We start from the raw sequence: 12,869 nt of genomic DNA on the forward strand, positions 1-12,869 counted from the left end.
ATTACTGTGAGCCAGGAGGCTTCTAATCTGCCCGCCCCACCGCCCAAGAAATTGAAAAAGAAAACTAAACACCTAAAGGAAAAGGGCATTGTCAGAAAGAAAAAGCATATACGATCCCCTGGCAGCACGCCACTGAGCGATAAGACTGCAGTTGAAGGCAGTTCGGGCGCAGCAACCTTCCGCTTTCCCAGCCGATTTAACTGCCGAAGGCGCGGTGGCCATTTTAGCTCTCCTCTCCAAGTCTAGCCCTGCCGTTCTTTTTAAGAGCAATGGGGAACCTGGGCGCATGATGCCGATCTCTGAACCCTTCCAGGGTCTGTGTCTATTAATGACCCCCCATGGGGTCCGATTAGCGCGCCAGCGGCGGTCTCCGTGCTCAACCTTCCTCAGGGTCCTATTAGTGCAACAACTTCATGTACCGCCCTCGACCCTCCTCAGGTTCTGTTTAGCGCGCCGACGCCACTCACGGTCCTCGACCCTCCTCAGGGTCTGTCTTCTGCTGCTGCTGCTGCTGCTGCTGCTATGTCTACCGCTGCAGGTGTCAGTTTGTCTAATATGCCTCCACTCCCTGGCGGCGAACAGCCGTCCCCGGGTGAGTTAATTTGGTTGGGGGAGTTCGTTAAGAGGCATTGTCTGGCATGGGTATCTTCTCTGCTAAGTCAGTCCGCAGACAGAGCTTGATTAGCGCTGTGAGGAAAATCTTCACAGCCTTTATCATCGTCTTTCACTCTCTCTGACTATTTCAGGCCAGTTTCTCCCTTCCTTTATTCTGTGTGCAAGGGTGGGAAGGGAGTCGCCAATTGCGCTCATTTAGCTGCTTATTTTGATTATTTCCTCTGATTAAGGCTGTATTATTCTGACTGTGGAGCCTGCTCATATGGGGGATATGTTGAAGGGTTCCCTTTCGGAGGGCCCCTTCACAGAAGCCACGATTGTTCCCTCAGTTAGAGGGACAGCGAGCTTGAGCCTTTCGGCTAATGTTACTGAAGAAGGAGCAACTGTGAGCCAGGGAGGCTCCTGTTTTGCCCGCTCCGCCGCCCAAAAAAGCAGCTACAATAGAGCCTCCATTCTGTGGACTAAAGAGCTTATTAAGCTGATACCTCCAGAAAATCTTAAACCCCGCCAGCGTTTAAATAAATTGGCCAGAGCTTCTGCCCTTATGGCAGACTCAGGTCTGGACTGCATACAGCACGCCTCTCGTGCCATGGCAGCCAGGGTGGCACTGCATAGAGGGTTATGGTTAGAAATAAATAAATAAATAATTAAAAATAAAAATTGACGGGTAGTTGCCAAGTCCAAGGTCACCTTGGCTGCTACTCCCTTTCAAGCCAAAGGGGCCATCAAGGATGTGTCTCAGGAGACTGGCACACCTTCAGCTGCTGGCTTGGATCAGGAAGGTTTTCCATCAACCTCTATTTCAGCAGTCACTGTACCTTTTCCACCATTTTTAAAAGATGTTATGTTTGCAGTGGGGTGTGCCGGGGGCCACTAAACCTGCCATATCCTTCCCAAAAAATTGTATGCCTTACCTCCAGATATAATGGCTCTTTTGACAGTTCCTGTGGTGGATGGACCTGTGGCCCAGCTGGTCACTGGGGCTCTGGTGAACAAGGAGGGAGATGACCTTCTTAAGACACCAGAGGAAGAGAAAGCGGATCATCTGCTACGTAAGGCTCATGAGGCATCTGCAACTGTCATAAGGGCAGCTGCCACTAATTCTATTTTCGCTAGAGTCTCCATTTTGTGGACTAAGGAGCTTGTTAAGCTGGTACTACAAAAGAATTTAAAACTCCGCCAGGGTTTGAATAAGTTAGCCAGATCGTCTGCCCTTATGGCGGACTCTGGTTTGGACTGCATACAGCACGCCTCTCGTGCCATGGCAGCAGGCGTGGCAATTCGCAGAGGTTTGTGGTTGAAAAATTGGAGGGCAGATGCCAAGTCCAAGGTCACCTTGGCGTCTACTCCCTTTCTGGGGGGGAAGTTATTTGGTGAATCCTTGGATCCTATTTTAGTGGACACAAAGGACAAAAAGAAAACCATGCCGGTTGGGCGTGGTAATTCAAGGAGGAATTTCAGGGGATATAACACCTTCCAGAATTCCTTTCGTTCCTTCAGAACTTTCAATAGACCTGCCAATACAGGGTTTAGAGACAGCTACTGAGGAAGAGATGATCGTGGATCTTTCTTCAGGGCTAACTGGTGTCACCCCTGGAATAACAGGCAGAGGATCGGGAAGAGCACGTGCTGGAGGTTATGTCAACGCACAAAACCGTAAGCAATGACGCGATATCGGTGGGGGGCAGGCTTCTGGAATTCGCAGAAGCCTGGGTGCACAGCACCACGGATCAATGGGTGTTGAGAACAGTAAAGCACGGCTGTGTTATAGACCTTGTGGCAACTCCTCCCGATTTTCTTTTCTTAACACCTGTCCCCAAGGTGAGGTCCAAGAGACTGTTGATGGACCAAAGCATCCAACACTTATTAGACATCCATGCGATAGAACTGGTTCCGTTGATGGAATTATGTGTAGGTGTCTTTTCTCTTCTCTTTTTGGTGCCAAAAAGAAAAAAGAAAAAAGAAAAGAAAAGAAAGGAAAAAAGAAAGGGAAAGAAAAAAAAAAGACGACTCCTGGCGCGCGATTCTGGATTTGAAAAGACTGAATCAGTTTGTGCAAAAACGCACATTTCGAATGGAGTCTTTAAGGACAATAAAGGCAGCCGTACACCTGGGCAATTACTTGTCCTCGATAGACCTTTCAGAGGCGTACTTACATGTACCGATTCATCCTGCCTCTCGCCAATACCTGAGGTTTATTTACAATCAGAGACAATTCCAGTACAGGGCTCTACCCTTCAGGTTGTCCTTAGCTCCTCGCGTATTCACCAAACTCATGGTGGAGGTGATAGCTTACATGCGCTTGCGGGGGATCCATGTTTACCCGTATCTGGACGGCTTGCTTGCGAGATCTCTGTCCTACCATCAAACCTCCAAGGACATAGATCCGGACGTCCAGATACTAGAGGATCACGGGTTTGTCATCAACCGTACCAAGAGCCACCTAAACCCATCTTGTGTACTCCAGCATCTGGGAGATGTTTTCGACACGAGATTGGGCACAGTTTCTCTCCCAACGGACTGACAACAGAAGATTGCCTCACACACCAGGCCATGGCTGTCCAGGAAATGGGGTTCCCTCATGTCTCTGGCTCAACTCATGGGCTCAGTGATCGCCTGCCTAGAATGCACGCCCTGGGCCAGGTGGCATTCGAGACCACTTCAATGGTTCTTGCTTCCTTTTCAGGAAGCCATTATGGCAAAGAAGCAGATAAAACTTCGCTTACCACGGAAGGTCAGGAATTCTCTCCTTTGGTGACTGTCGCTGGCGATAGGAAAGTAAATACTTCTGGAAATTCCCCAGAGGATCGTGGTGACGACCGACGCCAGCCTCTCTGGTTGGGGGGCCCACTGCCTGGCACATCATGCGCAGGGGTTGTGGGTTCAGAAGGATTTGGAGAACAATATCAACTGGCTAGAGTTGAAGGCAATTCGATTAGCTCTTCTGCAGTTCCGTGATCTGTTGATAGGGAGACATGTTCTGATAAGGACAGACAACGTGACCGCAAAAGCTCACATAAATCACCAGGGTGGCACAAGATCAAGGCCCCTCATGCAGGAATCCGACTTACTATCCACATGGGCGGAAATTCACCTATACTCCGTGACAGCGGAACATCTGAGCGGCACGGAGAATCTACAAGCGGATTGGCTGAGCCGCCAAAACGGTGGATCCAGCAGAGTGGGCCCTGCATCCGGAAATCTTCAAGGAAATTGTCCACAGGTGGGGTCGTCCACAACTGGACCTCTTCGCGTCACAGGAAAACGCCAAACTACCAAGGTTTTTTGCAAGATATCTAACTCCTCACAAAGAAGAAGTAGATGCTCTCATGTCTCCCTGGCCGCGGGGATTACTTTATGTCTTTCCCCTGACTCCAATCCTGAGCTCCTTCCTAAGATAGTTCCTATTAGAAGAAGCAGAAGTCATTTTGATAGCTCCTTATTGGCCGCGAAGACCCTGGTTTTCTTATCTCCTGAGTCTCTCAGTCCAACCGCTGTGGCCTCTTCTCCTAAGGAGAGATCTACTATCACAAGGACCTCTATGTCATCCGGATCTGGTCTGGCTACGCCTTCACGCATGAAGGTTGAGCGCATTACCCTAGATTCCAAGGGATTATTCCCGCCAGGTGCAAGACACTATCATAGCGTCAAGAAGGCCGTCCACTTTGCGCATTTATCAGGTTACCTGATCAGCCTTTTGTTCCTGGGGGCGGAAGCAGGACTTTGTTCCATCCTTGGCGGGGGTTGCAGAGGTGCTGGGGTTCCTTCAAGCAGATCTTGAGAAAGATCTGCATCCCAGCACATTGAGGAGGCAAACTTCAGCCTTGTCCTCAGTCCTGGATTTAGCGGTGCCTGGTTCATCTTCCTTGCACCCTCATATTAGAGGTTTTCTAAGGGGAGCGAGCAACTTGGCTCTGCCTCCCGTACATAGGTTTCCCTCCTGGGATTTGAATTTAGTTTTAAATGCTCTTACTAAGGCTCTGTTCGAGCCTCTTCGTTCAGCTCCCTTGAGAATTTTGTACTTTAAAGTATTGTTCCTTGTGGCCATCACCTCGGCATGAAGGGTTTCTGAACTAGCTGCCCTCTCTGTGCGCGATGAGCTATGCATTTTTCAAAAGGAGCGTGTTGTTTTTGAAGTTGGATCCCACCTTCTTACCCAAGGTTAATTCCATCTTTCATAGGAGCCAAGATTTAGTATTGCCTTCCTTCTGTCCTAGTCCTGCTCACCCTAAGGACCGTGCTTGGCATACTCTGTATGTGCGTAGGGCACTTAGATTGTATATTAAAAGATCCAAAACCTTTAGAAAGATGGATTCCCTTTTTGTTTCCTTTCAGCCATCTTCCCTAGGGACCAAGGCGTACAAGGTTTCCGTGGGTCGATGAATCAGAGCTGCCATATCGTTTGCTTATGAGTCTCTTCACCTACCTGTTCCTCGTGACATTTCTGCCCATTCCACTCGCAGAGCCAGCACTTCTGTGGCCTTTTCAGCTCGTGCCCCCTTGGAAGAAATTTGCAAGGCGGCAACTTGGACATCAGTGTCTCCCTTCATTAGGCATTACAAGATTCCGTCTTTTCACGCTGCTCAAGCAGCAATAGGAAGGACGGTATTGCAACAGGTTGTCTAATCATTCACTCCCGCCCTTGGGATTGCTTTGGTACATCCTGTCACGTTAGGATGCCCTCCCCATACCAAGGAAAAAGAAACATTGGTAGACTTACCGTGAAGGGTTCTTTTTCTGGTTATGGGGAGGGCATCCGGCCCACCCATGAATGTTTATGATGGATATGCAGGGAGGTGGGGTGACTCCCAGGGTTGCTTAGTTCTTTGCTGTCACTGTTTACTGTACAACTTCATCCCTTGTGGACTATTTTCTCTCTCCTTGCTCTCTGTATTTTCTGTGCTCAACAGTCCTGGAACTGGGGGTGAGTGACAGCTGTCTGGATACATATGATCAACCTGAATTTTGATTGGTCCTGTCTCGGAGCATGAAGAGCTTGATAACCCGTCACGTTAGGATGCCCTCCCCATACACAGAAAAAGAACCCTTCACGGTAAGTCTACCAATGTTTCTATTGTTTTGGAATTGCACCTAGGGTGCTAATTACCACTGGGATTATTTTGGTCTTTTTCTGCCACAGCCTTTCAATTTCAATTTGTAGATCTTTTTATTTGGTGGTTTTTTTCTATTTCTTTTGCTTCTGTTCTGCTATCTCCTGGTATTGCTATGTCGATTATTTTAACTTGTTTTTCTTTCTTCTCGACTACAGTTGTATCTGGTCTACTGTGTGGCAGATGTTTGTCTGTTTGTAGTCGGAAGTCCCATAATATTTTTGCATCTTCATTTTCTACAACTTTTTCAATTTTATGGTCCCACCAATTTTTGGCTACAGGTAGCTTGTATTTTTTTGCAGATGTTCCAGTGTATCATCCCTGCTACCTTGTCATGCCTTTGTTTGTAGTCAGTCTGTGCAATCTTTTTATAACAGCTGATTAGGTGGTCCACGGTTTCATCTGCTTCTTTACAAAGGCGGCACTTGCTGTTTGTTGTTGACTTTTCGACTTTTGCTCTTGTTGCATTTGTTCTTAGCGCCTGTTCTTGTGCAGCCAGTATTAAACCCTCTGTTTCTTTCTTCAAGTTGCCATTCTTAAGCCATTGCCAGGTCTTGGTGATGTCTGATTTTCCACTTATATTGTGCAAATATTGACCATGCAGGGGCTTATTTCTCCATTTTTCTGCTCGGTTCTTGACTTGTTTTGTCTTGTAGGCCTGCTTTCTTTCATTGGTGTTTAATAGTTTCTCATTATTGACCATTTGAAGTGCATCTTCTTCACTGTCCTTGATATATTCTTCAAGGCCTCTTTTCTCCTCCTCTTCTGTTTGATGGACTTGCAGCATTCCTCTTCCACCTGAGCTGCGAGGGAGGTATAGCCTATCGACATCATTGCGGGGGTGCAGAGCATGATTGATGGTCATGATTTTCCTGGTCTTACGATCTAGCGTCTCTAGCTCTGCCTGGGTCCAGTCTATCATTCCTGCACTGTATCTGATAACAGGTACTGTATAGCCCAGGTGTTTATAGTGTGTATGGTGTTCCCACCATTGAGTTTGGACTTTAAGATTTTTCCAACTCTCCTGATTTATTCACTTCCCATTTTTCTTTTAACTTCAGTGCGTGCAATGTTATCAGCCTGGAGAATGCCCAAGTATTTATAAGGTTCTTTCTCTTCCAGGTTCTTGATCTTGCTTCCATTGGGCAGTTCTATTCCTTCTGTTTTTCTTATTTTCCCTCTGTTCATTATTAATGCAGCACACTTGTCTAGTCCAAACTCCATTGCTATATCGCCACTGAATATACGGACAGTGTTTAGCAGTGATGCGATTTCTGACTGGGACATTCCATACAACTTCAGATCGTCCATGTACAGCAGATGGTTTATTTGACTTGATGTTTTAGATGTTTGGTATCCGAGGCCTGTTTTGTTTAGTATTTGTGAAAGTGGAGTCATGGCGATTACAAACAACAGAGGGGATAGTGAGTCCCCTTGGAAAATGCCTCTTCTAATGCTAACCTGTCCAAGTGTCTCACCATTGATTGTTAACTGTGTACTCCACATGCTCATTGCTTTTTAAAATAAATATCTGAATGTTTTTGTTGACAGCAGTTGTTTCTAAACATTTTAGTATCCATGTGTGAGGCAATGAGTCGAAGGCTTTCTTGTAGTCAATCCATGCAACACTTCGATTTGTTTTTCTTCTCTTGCAGTTTTCTAAAATCATTTTGTCAATCAGCAGCTGGTGTTTTGTGCCTCTGCTGTTCGGGCAATTTCCTTTCTATTCAACTGGAAGCTGTTTGTTAGTTAATAAGTGTTGCATTACTTCATCTGCTTTTATTCCAGTTAATAATTTGAACATGGTTGGCAGGCAGGTTATCGGTCTATAATTACTTGGAACTGCACCTTTTGCTGGGTCTTTCATTATGAGATGAGTTTTCCCAGTTGTTGGGCATTGTTCAATATCACCGCCTTTCATAATGTGATTGAACTGTTTTGATAGTTGTTTATGAAGGCTTGTTAGGTGTTTAAGCCAAAAGCCATGCAGTTCATCGTCGCCTGGTGCAGTCCAATTTTTAATTTTCTTTGCTCTTTCACTTATTAATTCTTGTGTTATTATTAGAACTTGCATTTGTTGGTTACTTTTTTCGACCTCTTTCACCCAGCCTGCTTTTTTATTATAATCTATTGGATTGTCCCATAATTTCCCCCCAGAATCGCACTGTTTCTTCTTTATTTGGTGTTTCTATGTTTCTTGCAGTTTCTCCTTCTATGCTTTGGTAGAAACGTCTCTGATTCGACTGGAATTGGAGATTCTGCCTGTGTTGTGTAATTCTGGCTTCGTATCTGCTAATCTTCTTTGACACTGCTGTTATTTGCTGCTTTATTATTTCCAGGACTTCTCTAATTCTCCTTGAATCTAGGTGGTATTTTTGGATCAGATACTGTTTGGTGTTTTCATTCTTCAGCTTCTTGTCTTTCATATCTTTCAATTTACTGGCATCTGGAGATTTTATTTTCTAATGTAATCTTCCATTTAGGTGATGTACTCCTTTCGTTTTTTACAGGTCCACTGATCTTATATCTGGGCTCTTGTGTTGTTATTGTTGCTGCACTGTACATTAGTTGGTTTGTTTCTTGCAAATTATTTGTTGTTATTTCTGCAAGTGCAGCATTGACATCTTTTAATGCCTGAGCTAGTTGTTTTTTGGCAACTGTTTTTAGAGCTGGAAGTCGAACCCTGGTGGTTGTTTGGTTCATATGCTCAATTATTTTTTGCTTTAGTTCTTGTTGCTTTTCTGTTAAATGGCATTTGGGTTTTTGAGGTGAAGGCAAAGGGGAGGTTGCCTGGTTTTGATTTTGAAACAGTTCAGCAACAGTGGCATCCTCTATTTCCAACACCACCTCTTCCACCTGCGCCTGAGCAACTTAAGAACATAAGAACAGCCCTCTGGATCAGGCCCACGGCCCATCTAGTCCAGCATCCTGTTTCACACAGTGGCCCACCAGATGCCACTGGAAGCCACAAACAGGAGTTGAGGGCGTGCCCTCTCTCCTGCCATTACTCCCCTGCAACTGGTACTCAGAGGCACCCCGCCCTTGAGGCTGGAGGTGGCCCACAGCCCTCTGATTAGTAGCCATTGATAGACCTCTCCTCCATGAAGTCATCCAAACCCCTCTTAAAGCCATCCAGGTTGTTGGCTGTCACCACATCCTGTGGCAGAGAGTTCCACAAGTAGATCACACATTGTGTGAAAAAGTACTTCCGTTTGTTGGTCCTAGACCTCCTGGCAATCAATTTCATGGAGTGACCCCTGTTTCTAGTGTTGTGTGTGAGGGAAAAGAATCTCTCTCTCTCCACTTTCTCCATGCCATGCATGATTTTATAGACCTCTATCATGTCTCCCCGCAGACGTCTTTTTTCTAAACTAAGAAGCCCCAGGTGTTGTAGTCTTGCCTCATAAGAAAGGTGCTCTAGGCCCCTGATCATCTTGGTTGCCCTCTTCTGTGCCTTCTCCAGTTCAACAAAGTCCTTCTTAAGATGTGGTGACCAGAATTGTACGCAGTACTCCAAGTGTGGTCGCACCATAGTTTTGTATAATGGCATTATAATGTTAGCCGTTTTATTTTCAATCCCCTTTCTAATGACCCTAGCATGGAATTGGCCTTTTTCACCGCTGCCGCACATTGAGTCGACACTTTCAATGAGCTGTCCACCATGACCCCAAGATCCCTCTCCTGGTCCGTCACCGACAGCTTGGATCCCATCAGCATATACTTGAAGTTGGGGTTTTTCGTCCCAATGTGCATCACTTTACACTTGCTAACACTGAACCGCATTTGCCATTTTGTCGCCCACTCCCCCAGTTTGGAGAGATCCTTTTGGAGCTGTTCACAATCCGTTTTGGATTTCACTACCCGGAAGAGTTTGGTATCATCTGCAAATTTGGCCACATCGCTGCTTACCCCTGCTTCTAGATCATTTATGAATGAATTAAAAAGCATCGGTCCCAGTACAGATCCCTGGGGGACCCGACTTCTTACTTCCCTCCATTGTGAAAACTCTCCATTTATACCTACCCTCTGTTTCCTGTCTTTCAACCAGTTAGCAATCCACACATGCACTTGTCCCCTTTTCCCGTGACCGCTAAGTTTCCTCAGGAGTCTTTGATGAGGAACTTTGTCAAAAGCTTTTTGGAAGTCCAGGTAGACTATGTCAACTGGATCACCTTGATCCACACACTCGTTGACACTCTCAAAGAAGTCCAAAAGGTTGGTGAGGCAAGATTTACCTTTGTGGAAGCCATGCTGGCTCACTCCCAGCAGGGCCTGTTCTTCTAGGTGCTTTACAATTTTATCCTTGAGGATGCTTTCCATCAATTTGCCTGGAACGGACGTTAGGCTAACCGGCCTGTAATTTCCCGGATCGCCCCTGGATCCCATTTTGGAAATCGGTGTTACATTTGCTACTCTCCAGTCCTCTGGTACAGGGATTGTACCAGATTTCAGGGATAAGTTAAATATTTCAGGGATAAGTTAAATATTTTAGCAAGGAGGTCAGCAATTTCACATTTGAGTTCTTTGAGGACTCTTGGATGGATGCCATCCGGCCCTGGTGATTTGTTGGCTTTCAGTTTTTCCAGACAGTTTAGAACATCATCCCTTGTCACTTCTATCTGACTCAGCTCTCTGGCCTCCATTCCTAAAAAGCCTGGTTCAGGAACAGGTATATGCTCAGTATCCTCTGCCATGAAGACAGACGCAAAGAACTCATTCAGTTTCTCTGCAACCTCCATATCCTCCTTAATAATCCCTTTCACTCCCTCATTGTCTAATGGCCCAACTGCCTCCCTGGCAGGTTTCCTGCTTCTGATGTACTTAAAGAAGTTTTTGTTATTCCCCTTGATACTTTTGGCTAAATGTTCCTCAAACTCTCTTTTTGCCTCCCTTATTGTCACCTTGCATTTCTTTTGCCAGAGTTTGTGTTCCTTTCTGTTCTCTTCGTTTGGACAGGCCTTCCAATTTCGGAAGGAAGTCTTCTTCCCTTTTATGGCTTCTTTGACGGTACCCGTTAGCCATGCAGGCATCCTCCTGGACTTAGTGGTACCTTTCCTCCTTTTGGGTATACAAGCTGACTAGGCTTCTAGTATTGTGGTTTTGAGTGAACTCCATGCATTCTGGAGCGAAGTGACTCACCTGATTTCCCCCCTCAGCTTTCTTTTCACCATACTCCTCATTTTGGAGAAGTTTCCTCTTCTGAAATTCAAAATTTCCGTGTTAGACGTCCTTGGTGATTCTCTCCCCGCATGTATGCTGAATTTGATGACACTGTGGTCACTGTTCCCTAAAGGGTCGATGACACTGACATCACGCACCCGGTCCTGGGTGTCACTCAAGGTCGCCTTCTCTCTGGTTGGTTCCATGACCAGCTGTTCTAGGGCACAGTCATTTAGCATATCTAGAAATTTGACCTCTTTGTCCTGACTTGAATGCGAATTTACCCAGTCTATGTGTGGGTAGTTGAAATCACCCATAATTACAGCCCTGCCTCTCGACGCCTCCCTGATTTCCTCCTGCATCTCCCAGTCACTGTCGGCATTTTGATCTGGAGGGCGATAGCACGTCCCCAGTAGCACGATTTCTTTCCAGCCTTGTATAGTCACCCACAGGGTTTCTGTGGAGGACTCCAGTCCACTTAGGTTTTCTAGCTTGTTAGATTCTATCCCTTCTCTAACATACAGTGCTACTCCTCCTCCAAGGCGCCCCTCCCTGTCCTTTCTATAGAGTTTATACCCAGGGATAACAGTGTCCCACCGGTTCTCACTGTTCCACCATGTTTCTGTTATGCCCACTATGTCTATTTCTGCGTTAGCAACCAAGCACTCCAGCTCACCCATCTTGGCTCGGAGGCTTCTGGCATTGGCATACAAGCACCTATACACTGAATCTCTCCCCTGATGTATGCTATTCTTTTGACTCTTTGACCTGCTGGCACAGGCTCCCGTCTGCTCTTTATGCGGTTCTGCTCTGTCCCCTTCTGTTTTATTTGAATTCTTTGCAGCCTCACACTTTAATGGATGACTTTTGCCAAACAGGATACTGCCCAGCTCCCATCGGCTGTTCCCCAGGTGTCATTTTAAAAGCTGTTCTGCAACCTTTTTGATTTTAAGCGCCAGCAGTCTGTTTCCATCTTGGTTCAAGTGCAGCCCGTCCCTTTTGTACAGGCCTTGCTTGCCCCAAAATGTGTCCCAGTGCCTAACAAATCTAAACCCCTCCTCCCGGCACCAACGTCTCATCCACACATTGAAACCCCTCAGCTCTGCCTGTCTCACTGTACTTGCGCGTGGAACAGGTAGCATTTCTGAGAATGCTACCTTGGGGGTCTTGGACTTCAAAATGCTACCTATCAGCCTAAATTTGGCTTCCAGGACCTCCGACTGCATTTCCCCACATCGTTGGTGCCGGCGTGCACCATGACAGCTGTCTCCTCCCCAGCACTGCCTAGGAGCCTGTTTAGACACTGCGTAATGTCCGCAACCTTCGCACCAGGCAGGCAAGTCACCGTGCGGTCAACACGCGGGTCACAAACCCATCTCTCTATCCCCCTAATGATTGAATCACCCACTACAAGGAGGCCCCCACCCCCCAGAGGAGTATCCCCTGTGCGAGAGGATATGGGCTCATCATCCACGGAAGGGTTCCCTTCTAAAGGAGCATTTCCCTCTTCCTCAGACCGATGTCCTCCTCGCCCAAGACCTCATTCTCCCTGACAGCAGAGGAGCTACCAGTCTTGGAGTGGGATGCCTCTATCACATCCCTGAAGGTCTCGTCTACATGCCTCTCTGAGCTTCTCTAGATTCTTCTTCAGTTGGTGGTAATTCTTCTTCCATATCTTGAGCCTGTGTTGCTCTTTGCAGTTCTTCCAGCCAGGGTGGATTTGATTTAAATCAAACTGATTTAATTCACGATTTAAATCACGATTTAAATCACTAGTCAGTAAGGCTTGATTTAAATCATAGTTTTCTACATAAAGACTAATTCTTGCTGGTATAACTTTAATATGCAAGTAGATGAAGATTTTTAGAATAACAACTTTTCATATTAGTTTTTTTATCCCCAGTTTAATAGGTTAATCATTCATATTTGGACAACTTTTCTGTTGTACTTAGGAAGGAGAAAAATAATCATTACCTTAATAAT

At 46.1% G+C, this 12,869-nt stretch overlaps 1 protein-coding gene across 1 annotated transcript; it reads left to right on the forward strand.

The window, feature by feature from the left end:
• Window positions 1–1,285: 1,285 nt before the first annotated feature.
• Window positions 1,286–3,895, forward strand: LOC128345715 (uncharacterized). The gene is made up of 2 exons (XM_053298100.1): window positions 1,286–1,667; window positions 2,191–3,895. Exon 2 carries the CDS (start codon window positions 2,254–2,256, stop codon window positions 3,571–3,573), a length of 1,320 nt encoding a protein of 439 aa, XP_053154075.1. The 5' UTR covers window positions 1,286–1,667; window positions 2,191–2,253; the 3' UTR covers window positions 3,574–3,895.
• The last annotated feature ends 8,974 nt before the right edge of the window (window positions 3,896–12,869 follow it).

This window comes from Hemicordylus capensis, chromosome 2, assembly GCF_027244095.1.
Source record: "Hemicordylus capensis ecotype Gifberg chromosome 2, rHemCap1.1.pri, whole genome shotgun sequence".
Lineage (NCBI taxonomy): Eukaryota > Metazoa > Chordata > Lepidosauria > Squamata > Cordylidae > Hemicordylus > Hemicordylus capensis.

Excerpts from the sequence above, each read along its gene's own strand:
- LOC128345715 (XM_053298100.1), top strand. The coding sequence starts at position 2,254 with ATGTCAACGCACAAAACCGTAAGCAATGACGCGATATCGGTGGGGGGC.